This window comes from Camelus dromedarius, chromosome 10 (assembly GCF_036321535.1).
Source record: "Camelus dromedarius isolate mCamDro1 chromosome 10, mCamDro1.pat, whole genome shotgun sequence".
In the NCBI taxonomy this organism is placed as follows: Eukaryota; Metazoa; Chordata; class Mammalia; order Artiodactyla; family Camelidae; genus Camelus; species Camelus dromedarius.
This window is the reverse complement of record NC_087445.1, coordinates 76,288,421-76,301,603: the sequence shown is the minus strand read 5'-3', so window position 1 is coordinate 76,301,603 and position 13,183 is coordinate 76,288,421. Positions and strand designations below refer to the sequence as shown.

Below are 13,183 nucleotides of genomic sequence, written 5' to 3'. Positions count from 1 at the left end.
CTTCCCCCGTGGCAGACAACCCTGCATTATTCCCGCCCAGAGCTCCTGTGCGTTTTGTGAAGTCGCTCCTGGAGGCTGAGCCAGCACCCCCACCGTGGCCTGCTCTCCCACAGAGGCCCCAGGGGACCCACTGGCCCTGAAATGCCTGAGCTGCAGGGCTGGGCCCTGGCCTGGCTGCCCTGCTGACCCCAGAGGGTTAGGACCAGAATTTGGGGAGGTCCTGGGAGCTGGCTGGACTCTGAGAGTGCAGAGCTGGAGGGCCACCCAGACCAACCCCTCCCTCCACAGATGGGGAAACGGAGGCCTGCAGTTTGGACATGTATGCTAGTCGTGTTTTTTATTGTTTGTTTTCTGACGCTTTGACATCTGGGCTCCGCTGACCCTGGAGGGACTGCCCCTCCCAGGGCTAGTCAGTACCTACAGACAGTAGAAGATGCCGGTGAGCACACTCAAGGCGGGGATGGACAACTAGGGGCAGTCCCTCCACCCAGAGCCACTGATCCCTCCCACTGCCGGTCCTGCCTCCCTGTTGCTCCCACGGAAACCACAGGAAAGGCTCTTGCCCACTTTTTCCCCTCCCCTGCCTCCTGACCCCTGAGGGCCCTGCTGGTGCCCCTCCGAGGGCAGTGCCCCATCTGCACTGATGTTTCTCAGCCCAGCCAGTGTCCAGTGGTCTGGGTGAGCCCAACTTGTGCAAGGCCGGGGTGCCACTGACTTCATGGTGGCCTCCTGCACGCAGGCACAGGACCCCGGGACTAAGACAGCTTGGAATGTAGAGGTGTGGCCCTCAGGGGCTCACCTGCACCTAGGCTTTGGCAGGCAGTTCCTGCTGGTCCTGTTGCTCTGGGTGCTGTCAGGAACACACAAGTGTGGTGCCCCTTGGCGTCCCAAGCTTGGTCTGCATTTCCTAGCCTCAGGAGCAGACGTCTCCTGTTCGCTCCTCCTGCTCAGCTCCTACTGGGTGGGCCCTCAGCCTCTGCCTATAGACCCCTGCCCAGCCTTCGGGGTCACCTGTCCCCCTCCGAATGCCAGTGGAGCCCAGGCTGTATCTCCTGGGGGTGAATCCCTGAGCAGGCCAAGGTGGGGGTCTCACCTGTGCAGCAGGCTGTCCTGACAGGTCCCGGACACCTTATCTGGAGCCCAGACTTCAGGACTCAAGAGACGCAGGCGGGGAGCTGGGCTGGCCCCGGTTCCACGGCCCCTGGTGAGAAACCCTCCTGCAAGTGGGGAGGTGGTGGTGGTTCCAGCAGGGCACAGGGGCAAGGCCAGGGGTACACGGGGGGCAGCCTTGCTGTCATACACCCCAACTGCCTGCCTGCTGTGTTTGCTGGACATGAGCGGCCTTCTCCTTACCCCCCACTGCCTGTGGAACACAAACCCCTGGGTTCCAGGCTCCTCTCCCGTGCGGACCAGCCAGACTGTCCCAATGGCTGGGGACTCCTGGGATGAAGTCTTCTCGGTGGGGGCGGCAGGCTTAGCCCACGAGAGGGTGCATGGGTGGCTGGCCAGATGGGGAGGCCCGGGGTTCCCTGTGCCCCACTACAGAGAGGGGGCCAGCCCCCACAGCACACTCCATGTGTCCCAGCAGCCTTGTCAGCACCAGAGGATCTCTATTCCAGGACAGGAGTGTGGGGGTGGGGGGGGGTGAGGCGTGGGCTTTAGGAGTCATGTGGGCTCCAACACCAGCATCCTGGCTGACTGTGTGTCCCTGGGGCTGCCACTTAACCCCTGAGCCCTAGCCCCCTCACTGATGAACTTAGCAGGGAGCGAGACTACTCGTGGGGGTGGGTGGGAGGGCGTGGCTTGAGCCCCAGGCCCTTTGCAGGGTGCCGCTGCTCACCCTGATACAGTCGTCACCAGGCTTCCTGAAGGACCAACACCCTCAGTCGGCACTCACCCCGACATGGACAGCATTCACTTGGCAGACTTTATTTTTTCGGGAAAAACAAATGTACCTTTTGGGTTGGAAAGGACCCACTGACAACATGGCAAACACACGTGTGAGCAATAAATATGCACGTACAATCAGGCATGTGGGGCGGCTGAGCAGGAGCCTGTGCTTGGCCTCTGACCCCACACCTACTGACCCACCCTTACCCCTGAGGGCCCCACACCCCTTCTGAGGCCCCTCCACCTAGAGCTCCGCAGGCTGTACTGTGGGGTGGGGGTCTGGCCACCTCCCAACACTCGGAGGGCAGGACTGTGGGGCTGGGTGAGGCACCACCCAAGAGGATGCCTCGCCTCTGAGCTCTGGAGGCCAGGGGGGCTGCCGCTCGACCCTAAGAGTGCTCCAGAAGAGCTGGTGGTGGGTGGGCCCTGCAGGGGGTGGGCTGTGACGGAGGCCTGGGAGAGGGCCTGTCTCCAGCCCAGTCCTGTGGGCCGATGCCCCCACGGGGGAGGTGGTGGTGTCATCTCCCCCCGCTGGGAGGGGTGAGGACCAGGTGCTCACGCGGTCAGGGCAGAATCGAACTGAGCCCCTCCCAGCTGTGCTGAGCCATCGGTGCCCCCCACGGCCACAGAGCCGGAGCCCTTGCACCCACTGCCCACCCTGGCACGGTCCGGGAGTAGATCTCGCTGCCACTGGTACTCCCAGAACCAGGCCGGCTCAGTTCCTGGGTTTCTCGGCTTGGAATTGAGGAGTGTGGCAGCTCACCCCGCTCCCTCCCCGTCCTGCTTGCTTAGGACTGTGTGCCTGGTGGGGCCGTGGACCCCGTGTAGGGGCACTGCCGCCACTACGGCGTCAGGCTCCAGATGTGACTGCCTCCTCTTCCCTCCTCCAGCCGGGGCAGGATTGAGGGGAGTGGGGCTGGGAGGAGGCACTTGCCAGGGGTGAGGCCGGGACTGGGGAGAACATGTTTGCGCTCACCACCCCGGGACCAGCTTTGGGAGGACAGAAATGCCCATGTCGCTGATGGCCCTAGAGAAGAGGCTTCAGAGACAACTTTAGGGGTCGGGAGGGCTGCAGAGTTTTCACATTTGGATGGGGGTGGAGGGCAGGGGGAGAGCATGGAGGGTCTGGACAGTACTGGGGTTTGGGGCCGACATGCTGAAGGCCGCGCCCGGGGCAGGGGTGAGGGCAGGGCTGGGCTGGGCAGGACTGCAGGAAGCTGCGTACCACGTGGGGACCAGCCCAGGACAGACTATGCCGAGGCCTAAGCCTCCTGCCCTGGGGCAGGGGGACACAGTGAGAGCTGTGTGCCCAGCATCCGGCTCAGTGGAAAGGGCTGAGTGACTCAGAGCCTGCCCTCAGCCATGGCCTGGGAGGATCTGGCTTCTCGGGGGGTCCGTGGGCATCCTGGATATTTGTGAGTGCCCCCACCACCCCGGTGTCCAGGAATGGGGGTGGGGTGGGCCTGGCCGCAGGTGCGAAGCCTTAGCTGGCGCCAGGCTGGCACTGCTGCCGGGGCTCGGGTGGTCTGCCCACCTCCTGCTCCGGGCTCCCGGCGAGATCCACCCGCTGCTCGTCCATCCGCTTGGCCTGGACCCTCTGGATGAGGCTGAAGAAGTCCTCGTCGGGCATGGTGGGGCCACGGGGCAGCACGTCGGGCGGGGGGCAGCGCTGGTCGTCGATCCTGGAGGACTGGGCAGACACGGACACGTGGGCCGGCGGCCTGGCCTTCCCGGGCCTTGCAGGGCCTAACCCAGCGGCCAGTGGCCCCACAGACAACTCGGAGGCAAAGGCTGCTATCCAGCGGCAGGGCCAGCTCAGGAGGGCTGGTCAGGCCACCTCGGGCCTCCCTGGGAAGCACCTCCGGCAGTGGAGCTGGGAGCCCTGACCCCAAGAACAGTCCACCTGGTGAGAGTTTTCCACAGCCGCTGGGAGTGGCAGGGCCAGAAGACAGCAGCTTGGGTGGCTTCCCAGGCCGCTCGCAAGGTCACCAGACAGCACGTGCTCATGAACCCCAGGGATGGGGCGAGGCTGCAGCTCCCAGAGCCTGGGGTGCAGAGCCCCCCAGGGCCCCATCAAGTCCCATCGAGTCAGGGGGCTGAGGGGGTGGCCGGGCTTCTCTGTAGGGTCTGGAGCAGAAGGGCCGGAAGGCGGCGCAGCCACGGGAGCGTGAGTGAGTGTGGGCGGGGGGCTCGGGGCTTCCCGGAAGGCGCTGGATTCGAGGTTCCTTGGACTTGCCCAGGGCTGCGCCTTCCTCTCCTCTGTGGGAATGAACGTCACATCTGGAAACTTCCCAGCTTCCTGCATAGGGGGCTGCGGTGCTGCCCCTCCCCGGACATTTCACTGAAGGTTTCCTGACCCTGAAACCCTGCCTGCCCCTGCACTCTGGGGGTACTGCCTGGCCCTCGGTTTTCTCCATCCAGATGTGGAAGGCTGGAGAGGTACCTGAGGCCATGGTCTTGGGGACCCGGTGACCCCGGGCTCCAAGCTCCTGTGCTGTAAGGAGCGGCCGGCCTGAGGACGTCCTGGGGTGGCCTTCTCAGGGGGCTGGGGAGGTGGGCCACAGTTTAAGTACCTATGGGTGCTCAGTGACACCAGCAGAACCGGCATAGTGTTCCGCAACACCCCCAGACCCACTCTGAGACCGGGGGACGAGAGCTTGTGTGTGGCCGCCCTGGGGCCAGGGGCCTGGGAGGACAGGCGGTGGGGAGATGACCGGCACCCAGCCCCCAGCCCCGGGCTGCAGGCCCACCTGGCACTTGATGAGCATGTTGAAGAACTCATCCCCTGGCTCCTGGGGGTCCCCGTCACCTCGAAGGTGCCCCAGATTGTTGTGGGTGATGCGCAGTCCGGGCAGGCTGCCCACGCTGGCCCGCTGGTCATCCAGCCGGCGGCTCTGGGAGCTGGCGATGAGGTCGAAGAACTCCTCGGTCTGGGGGGAGGCTGTCAGCGAGGGCTGGGCTGTGGGGGACAGGGGTGGGGTGAGCTCCAGGGAAGCAAGGCGCCACCTCAGGTCAGGCCTGAGCTCTGACCTCTGTGAGCTCAGCACAGCCCACTGCACCCCCAGGGCCGACCCCAGACCCCAGCTGCTCTCAGCTGTCCCCACCGTGGGCCCCACACCCGCCTCCAGGAGGTGATGGGAGGAGAGCCTCGCCTCCCACGCCCTCTCCCCGGGACGGCTGTGCTGACACGGTGTGCTCCGGAGGCGGGATGATTACACACTTCTCAGGATGTAGCTTTGCGCAAGGCGGGGACGTGGAGCTCACAGTGACAGGGGGCACTTTGCAGCTGGCCTGCCCCGCCCTCGGAGCACTGCAGCAGAGTGGGGGGGGGGCTCACCCGGTCCCTGTGCCGCACCCTTAAGGCCTAAGGGAGCCGACCGCAGGTGCTCACCCATCCTCTCCTCCAGGGTGGGGGCGGCTGTGGCTTCCGCAGCCGCGGGCTGGCCCTCCTCCAGGGGGCAGCGCTGGTCGTCCATGCGGCTGCTCTGGAACTTGCTCAGCAGGTCAAAGAAGCACTCCTCTTCGGAGGAGGGGGCCCGGGGGATGCTCTGCGTGAGGCAGGTGTGGGAAGTCAGTGCTGGCTCTGGACCAGCCAAAGGTGGCCCTGTTGGGGCCACCACCCCTCACAGACCCCTGGACACGACTGAGGGGCCGCTCAGCTTGAGCCAAGATCAGGACCCTCATCCATCACCTGCTCGCCACCCAGGCGTCTTCCCCCGTCTGCCCCTCGCTCCTCCCCACAGCATCACTGCCACTCACTTCCCTCCTCCCTTGGCCCCTGGCTTCCCCATCAAGGCTGCCGTCATCCTCCCTGGACTTGACACTGCCCTCCCCTGGGGCCGCTCACACCCGCTCTCCCAGCCTGGTATGCCTCCCCCCACCTCTCAATGCCCCGAGCCCCACGGGCCTCTATTGTTGTGTCAGCCCCCTTTGATGAGCTCTCCTCTGGAGCCCTGGCACCCAGCACAGCACTCACCAGTGATTGCTGAATGAACAAACGAGTGAGTGATAGGGCCCTAGGCAGGCAGGGTGCCTTGATGGCCATTACACACACTCACTGTGGTCAGTGCCGAGGCCCTGGCAGTGATGAAGGTAGACTCAGAAGAGCCAGTAATATCAGGTCATATCACCAAAGGCAAAGAGCCCAAACTGGGGGAGGTGAGGGCTTCTGTGTTCTACCTCAGTTCCACCTCTTATAAGGTTTGGGCACGTTTTTATAAGGTCCTGAATCCATGCGCGGGCCCAGAGGACAGCAGCTGTGTGGGGGCCAGGACCCTGGGTGCGGGGTGTTTAGGCCAGAGACAAGATGCTATCACCCCCAGCCCCCGCCTCCACATGCTGGCTTAGAGGTGCATGTGGTGGTCCAGGGTCTGCTCTTGGTGGCTCGGGGCGGGGACAGAGCCAGGACGCCAAGCTGGGGTCCTGGGTTGCTGGGTGGACCGCAGGGACTCGGAGAGATGCCATCAGTGTGCAGTCTGGGTGCAGGGATGGCTGACCTTGGGGTGACCCAGTTGGGGCCAGACAAGTCCCACTGGCAGGGGAAGGATGGGTGGGGAGGGTGGCCCTTAGAGGGGCCACAGTTCTGGGGGGAGGGCTGGGGTGAGAAGTGTGAGACCAGGTCGCTGTGTCAGGCTGAGCCCACTCCCACTGGCCTCAGTTTATAGGTGCACAGAGGGCATGGTCTCTCAGGCCAGCCTGGCCTCATCAGGCCTGGTCCAGGGCCCTGAGGACTGACAGGTGGATGGGGAAGCTTCCAGAGGACACTTTGGCTGCCAATCGCTGCCTGACACCCTCCCCTCAGAAGGTAGTGGTCTCTGCCCAGCCCTGGCCTGTCCATCTCTTGGCTGGCTGGTGGCTGTCACGGCTGCTCAGAGTTGGGTGCTGCCCAAAATGTGTCAGGACCCCCAGAGCTCCCGACTTCGCATCTCCAGCCTGTTTTAGAGGAGACTGGGGCCGGGGAGCTGGCCCAGCCCAGCCTGGGCTCCAGGAGCACAGGGAGAGCTGCTTAGAGCTGGGCTCAGGCCATGGGGCAGTGAGGCCTCCGAAGGCCAGGAGGACCCGTCGGCCAACCTGGGCAGGGAGGGGCAGCTGAGCGGGCAGTCCTGACCTGCACCGACAGGTGGGAGCTGGGAGAGATCCCACCAGGGCTCAGGCTCCGGGGCTGCCTCTCCCCACACGCAGACGCACACGCACACCAGGGCAGACCCGGAGCCGAGGCTGGGGGACCTCAGGGCTCAGCTCTCCTGCAGCCCCTACAGAGCCTTGAGGAAGGGCTGAGGGGCCCAGCCCAGAGGGCCGCACCTAGTCAACTAGGGCCTCTGAGGGAACCCGCAGGCCCAGCAGAGTGGCCAGGGGCCCAGCAACAACCCAAGCACAGGTGGGGACCACACACAGGTGCCCCCCAGGAGGTCGTGGGCTCTGCTCACAGGCTGACGGTGGCCCTGGGCACACCAGTGTCACCCCCGCTGCAGGGGACAGCTGCTGCTCCTGGCCCCCAGCCCAGCATCTGGTGCCAGCTGGGGTCTCCCAGGTGGACCATGGGCCAGGTGGATGGAGTCAGGCCCCTCCCAGCCCGGCGTCCCACTCCTCTGGACGCAGGTGCTCCCAACATTTCTCCAGCCTCCCCTGGGCTGAAAGTCTGGCTGAAGAAGAGCTCCTGAATGAGACGGGCTCGTCTGGCGGCCTCTCGTTGCCCCATCACCACTGCGGCCAGGGCTGGGCCATCCAGACAGGCTCTGAAGGCGCTGTGGCAGGGCTGCCTAAACCCAAGACCCAGGACGGGCTGGGGCCTGGAAGCCCTCACTCTCCCCAGGACTGGGGCCACTGGCGAAGGGCGGGCTTCCCTTACGTGGGAGACGGCTAGCCTGAGACCACAGGCACACAGGTGAGGCCTGGGCCCCTCGCTCAGGACGCCATCCTAGGTCCCAGCAGGACAAACTCAGGGGACCTGGGGACTACCCCTGGCCCCTCCAACCTTTCCTCTGCCCCAGACTCAGGCTCCTTCCATCCTGGAGGTCTCAGAATTCCTTGGGTCTCAGCCTAGCTCCTCCAGTGGGAGTTTCAGCCTAGTTTCTCCCCAGGAGGAAGGAGCCAGCCCTGGTTGCAGAAACTCTCCCTTCCCCTGGGCCCGGGGCTACCCCCTCCGGCTGGTGCGGCCAGCCCTTGGGGCTTTCAGAGCTGCTCAGGGCTGAGGGCAGGGGCTGATGGCAGCGGGGAGGCAGCTGGGGCGGTGCGGGCAACGCACTGGACTCTCCCCCCATGGACTGGCCTGGGCGAGGCTGCTAGGGAGCTGACTGCTCACCTCCCGCGGACTGCACAGCCCCTGGTGTAACTGCTCACCCACCCACTGGCCACTCACCCACCCCAGCCCCCCACGAGCAGAGCTCTGCCCCCGAGTCCAGCGCCCACAGGCCTGTGACCCTCCACCTGTGTCAGGGCCCCGCACTCACGCAGATCCGAAGCTCTCCAGCAGAAACCAGGTGTGGTTTGGGGTTCTTGGCCACGTGGAGCCCGGGCAGGACGCCAAGGTCCCTGTGCCAGTGCCCTACCCGCCGTGCCCGGTGCTGCCTCGCTGCTGAGACCCACGGGGCCGTTAGCTTAATGCTTAAATAGGACCCAGGGCGAGGGCCCCTCCCCGTCCCCGCCCACCTTCGCAGCACACACACACACACACACACACGCACACGCACACGCACACACGCAGGCGCGCTCGGTAAACACTGGAAGATGGATTTCCCTGAGCACAGAACCTGTGGGCAGTCACACCAGAAGGGGAGGGGGACGGAACCTGTCCGGACAGCACTTCCTCACTCTGCCAGCAGCCCCAGCTTCCTTCCCCTCCTTCCTCAGCCCCGATTGATTCCCGAGGCCGGGAGCTGCGGGTGAGAAGCCAGGTGGGTTGGTGTTCTTTTCCATCCTGGGCCTCGGTGGCTGTGTGGCCTGACCTCCCTCCCCCCTACACAGCCACCTCCCTACGCAGCAGCGCCCTGGCCTCCGCCCGGCCCCGGCCTCCTGCTGCCCAGCCTGCCCTGGTGTCCCTTTCCTGCTCTGGGAGGTCCGTGGAGTCCTAGCATCTCACAGCAAGACCCTTGTCAGCCCAGCCCTGGGGTCCATCAGGGGGCCGACCCCAAAAGGCATCCTGGGGAACCAGCTGTGAGCCCTGGCAGGAGAGGTGAGGACAGGATAGGGGGCACTGGAGCCCCCCAACTAGGGCCCTGTCCTGCTTCCACAGTGAGCTTGGAAGTGCTGACCCCCTCCCATCACGGCCCTGGGGGAGAAGGGGCCCCCACCAGCAGCCCAGGCCTGGCCCTTTGAGGCTGCCTCCTGTCAGGCTCCAGTAGGCAGGGGGCTCAGCCTACCCTTGGCCTCAGGCCTCCAGCTGGGACCAGGCTCAGCACTCAGCTGTGGGAATTGTCTCCAAAGGCACCACCAAGGCCCGAAGCCCTGCTGTGTTCTCTGCAGAGGCCAAGGGGGAGGTGCCAGGAGCTGGCCCTGGTCCTGGGACCCCAGCTCCACCGCCCCTAGCTGGACGCCCTCAGGCCATTTCTTCCCTGCTCTGCGCCTCAGTTTCCCCTCTTTGGACAACTGTAAACACAGCACACTTAACAAGCCCGAGCGTCGGCTCTGTTTGGTGGAAGGGGCTTTGGGTGGCAGCTGTGGGACGCGGCTGGGGCCAGAGTGAAAAGGTGGAGCAGGTGAGCGGTCGGCAGCACGTGGCAGCCATTTCCCGGCCTGGACTCCACCTTCCCAGGTCCCGCCTCTGGGACTTAAAGCTCTGAGACCCCCGGATGGGAGTGGGGTACAGCTTTGCCTTGGCTGCCATTTTTGGCGAGGCTTCAAAAACAGCCCTCATGCTGCGAGGCTGGTGTGGTTTAGGGGTGCGAGGGAATCAGAAAGACAAGTCTCTCTTCGCTTTCCCTGTTTTGGGGGCCTAGGCAGGCTCTGCCCCCTCCATCACTCAGCCTCCCTTTCATAGCGTGAACATGGGGGGGTACCACCAGCGCCATCACCTGGTAAGTATGGTCCTAGATGGAGAAGCCAGGTGGTGGGAGCCATGAGCACAGGTGGGAGCCCTGGGCAGGTCCTTCCTGCTCCAGAGCCCTCTGTGGCTCCCCAGTGCCCTGGTGGGGGTCAGCCACACCTCCTCAGACCCCAACGTCCCCGTTGTGCTGGTGGCAACACCCCTGCACCACCTGGGCTTGGGGTGGGGGAGGAGCAGGGCCAGCTGCTAACACAAGGGAGTGTCAGCAGCGGCCCCGTTGGCCTGGGACCTGATGGGGGACTCCTGCCCCAGGCAGGGACCCCTCGCCTTCCCACGGGATAGCCTGGCCCACGTGTCCCGCTCCTTGTCTCACTCCACAGACACAGACTCTGGCCCTCAGTTGGCTCGTCTGGTGGCACTGGGGTCAAACGGGTCAGTGGAGGCTTCCCCAGGCTCGCGCTAGATGGGTGCAGAGCAGCCTCAGGCTAAAAACACCAGCACAGTGCCCACACCCCTCGAAGGCTGAGAAGGTGCTGATTAAACCCTTGGAGGGAACTATTTTTAGACTAATTCTCTGAGATTTGAACCCAGGTGCTCTGCATGGGGGGCTCCAGGCTGACCTCTAAACCTGGGCTTGACCAGAAACTCGGGTTTGCCCTTCTGTGTCCCCCGTACCCTAACCAACTCCAGAGAGCCGGGAGGGGCCAGCCTAGGCTCCTGGGCACAGTGGGACACCGGGCAGGAAGAAGCCACACCCCCATTCCTCCATCTGCCGCTGTCCGTCTACCTGATCACTAGCACACCCATCCCTCATCCATCCCCGGAGATGCTAGGCCTCCCAGGTCAACTGCCCAGGATGGCCCAGAGCCCCCTGGGGCCCCCTGTTGGCGCCCAAGGAGAAGTCTCCTACCGTGCGAGGCACCTGCACCCGGACGTCCGCACTGTCCAGTGGGGAGTGGCCACCTTCCCGGGGCCTCCTCTCAGCAGCGTCCGGCCCCTCCTGGTACTTCCTGCTCCTCACGGGGAGGGGGAGCAAGTCCCTGCCCGGCCCCCGCCAGTCCCCCGCATGGTGGCTGTCTCCATTCTGCTCCTGGAAGTGGGGAGGAAGGCCGGTCATCGGAGGGGGCCAACAGCAATTCTGAACCAATGCTCCCCGTCCCAGGACCCTAAAGGGTGGCTGAGCAGATGCTGTCACCCCTGTCTCACTGAAACTCACGGAGGCACTCAGGTGCCAAAGGGAGGAGGATGAGAGGGCAGCAGGCAGCGTGAGGGCAGGCAGAGACACGGTGGGTGCTGGAGGAGCTGGGAGCAGCCCCAGCTTCCTTCCCCTTCCCACACAGTGGGAGACTGGGTGGCCCTGAGCTTTGTCCCCTAGTGGGTCCCTGTAACTGAACCCAGTCTATACTGGAGGAACCAGAGGCTTTGAGAGGGGAGGCCACTGCTCCAGGACCACACAGCACCCACCCCTGGCAGGTACAGAGTGGGCCCAGGGCACCCAAATCTGTTTGGGGTTTGCGAAGTCCCAAATGCCCCATCCATAACAGCTTTGCTTCCTCACGGAGCAGAGTCCGAGTGGGCAGGGAGTGGACAGGAATGGAGGCCAGCCAGGACACTGGGGACAGTGGCTGAGGATTGGAGAAGGGGGTCTGCAAGGTGTAAGGACCCTGGCTTGTTCCCCTGGGGCCCTGGCTGGCGGGACTCTGAGGTGAGGAGGGAGGGGATGGGCGCTGGTGCGGCAGGGTCCCCTCGGGGCCTCTCAGGGCAGGGCAAATGGCCTGTCCAGGGTCCTGGGCTGCAAAGGGCACATCAGTCTCCCACGGCAGGGACGTGATGCAGACAGGAGCCCAGGCGGGCGGCGGCAGCTCAGCACACACTGCCCCAGCCTCATTAACCCACTGCCTAATCCCTGCCGCCCACCCCCAAGGTGCCCCCAGGACCCCGCCTAAGACCCACTTACCCGCTCCAGGGGAAGCCTCAGGAGGTCCCAGGTCTCTGCGCTCAGCCTCTGCGTCCTTTTGGGCCTGGCCCCTGAAAGACAGCAGGCCTGGTCAGCTGGCACTGACCCCTGGCCTCGAGGTGGGCTGGCTTGGGAACCAAGCATTCCAGGCTCCTGCCCCCTGCCCGACATGGAGGCAAAAGCAGGGTGCGCATGACCTCCAGCCCTATCAGGACAAGCAGTTCCACGTAGAGATAGGGCCGACCTGCAGGGACTTGGGCAGGGTCTGGCTCTGGTGCTCCCCCGTCTGGTCCAGTTCCCAAATTCTGGACCTCGCACTCTTACTCCCCGGCCTTAGCTTGCACTGCTCCCTCTCCTGGGAGGCCCTTCCTGCATCTGCGCTGCCAGCAGCTCAGCTGCTCCCCCTACCCTGCCTGCACGGTGGGCAGCCCAGGTCCCCCAGGGGGGCCCAGCGAGCTCTCCTCTGAGGGCTGGACGAAGCGAGGGAGAAAGCTCCAAGTAGGAAAAGAAGGGCTCTGTCCGGAAGCAAAGGGTTGGTGCATCACCCATCCCACAGCCAGTACCCACCCCAGCCCACAAAAAGCCCTGTTCTGCCTTCCTGCGGGAGGCCAGCTGCGGTCCTCTCTCGGCTGCCCCTGGATACCCTGGGGGTCCGACTAGGTTTCCCCACCCCATCCACTGGGCCCTGCACGGCTGTCTCTGCCCCACCTGGCCCTCCACCACAAAATGTCCTTCTGAGATGCAGCCCGCGTCCAGCTCCTCCGGGGCGGGACCCTCATGGCCACGCGGACAGCGGGCGGAAGGCCCTCCGGTCCCAGCTAAATGCACCCTCTGTCTGGAGTGTGCGTCGAGGCGGTCTGAACCCGGCGCTTCCAACGGTCCTCGCCCTGGGCTGAGCCCTGACTGGGGGCATTCAGGCCTGGCACTGCTGGCTGGCTTCCTGCCCCGCCCACTTGAGAGGGCCAGGCCTGGAAACTTCCCCAGGGATGCCCCACCACCGCCGATTCTGACTGGCACCTCGTCATCACTTCTGTCCCCACACAGCCTGTCCCAACCCACTGGGCCCCTAGCGCCTCCCTCGCCTTCACCCCCGACCCCACTTCTGAAAACCTGGCAGCTTCACCTTTGGGACAGACCCAGGATCTGACACTCCCTCCCAGCCCTGCCTCCCTGCCCAGCCTTGCTCCCCCCGCCCCAGTCCCTTCTCCATGCAGGGGCCAGAGAGATGCCCTTAGAATCTGGATTAGATTTTCTTCCTCCTCTGCTCAACCCTGCAGGGGCCCCACTAGTGTCGGGGGTGAGGCTGACACCAGGGCCCACCAGGCCCTCCCCGACCCTGGCCTGCCACCCTCAAC

General features: G+C 64.9%; 1 protein-coding gene across 4 annotated transcripts in view; it reads right to left on the bottom strand.

Moving 5' to 3' along the window:
- Positions 1 to 315: 315 nt before the first annotated feature.
- The window catches only part of GPSM1 (G protein signaling modulator 1), a 30,540-nt gene continuing 17,672 nt past the window's right edge, over positions 316 to 13,183 (bottom strand). For 2 of the 4 annotated variants that reach the window (XM_064490693.1, XM_010999855.3), the window contains exons 10-14: positions 11,829 to 11,899; positions 10,782 to 10,961; positions 5,282 to 5,438; positions 4,641 to 4,849; positions 1,914 to 3,580 (exon numbers count right to left, since the gene is read on the bottom strand). In XM_064490693.1, the coding sequence (XP_064346763.1) occupies positions 3,374 to 3,580; positions 4,641 to 4,849; positions 5,282 to 5,438; positions 10,782 to 10,961; positions 11,829 to 11,899 (824 nt within the window). In that variant the 3' untranslated portion in view covers positions 1,914 to 3,373. Of the gene's footprint in view, positions 1,218 to 1,913; positions 3,581 to 4,640; positions 4,850 to 5,281; positions 5,439 to 10,781; positions 10,962 to 11,828; positions 11,900 to 13,183 lie in introns of those variants that run through there. The other 2 variants (XM_064490691.1, XM_064490692.1) reach the window with 2 other exon arrangements.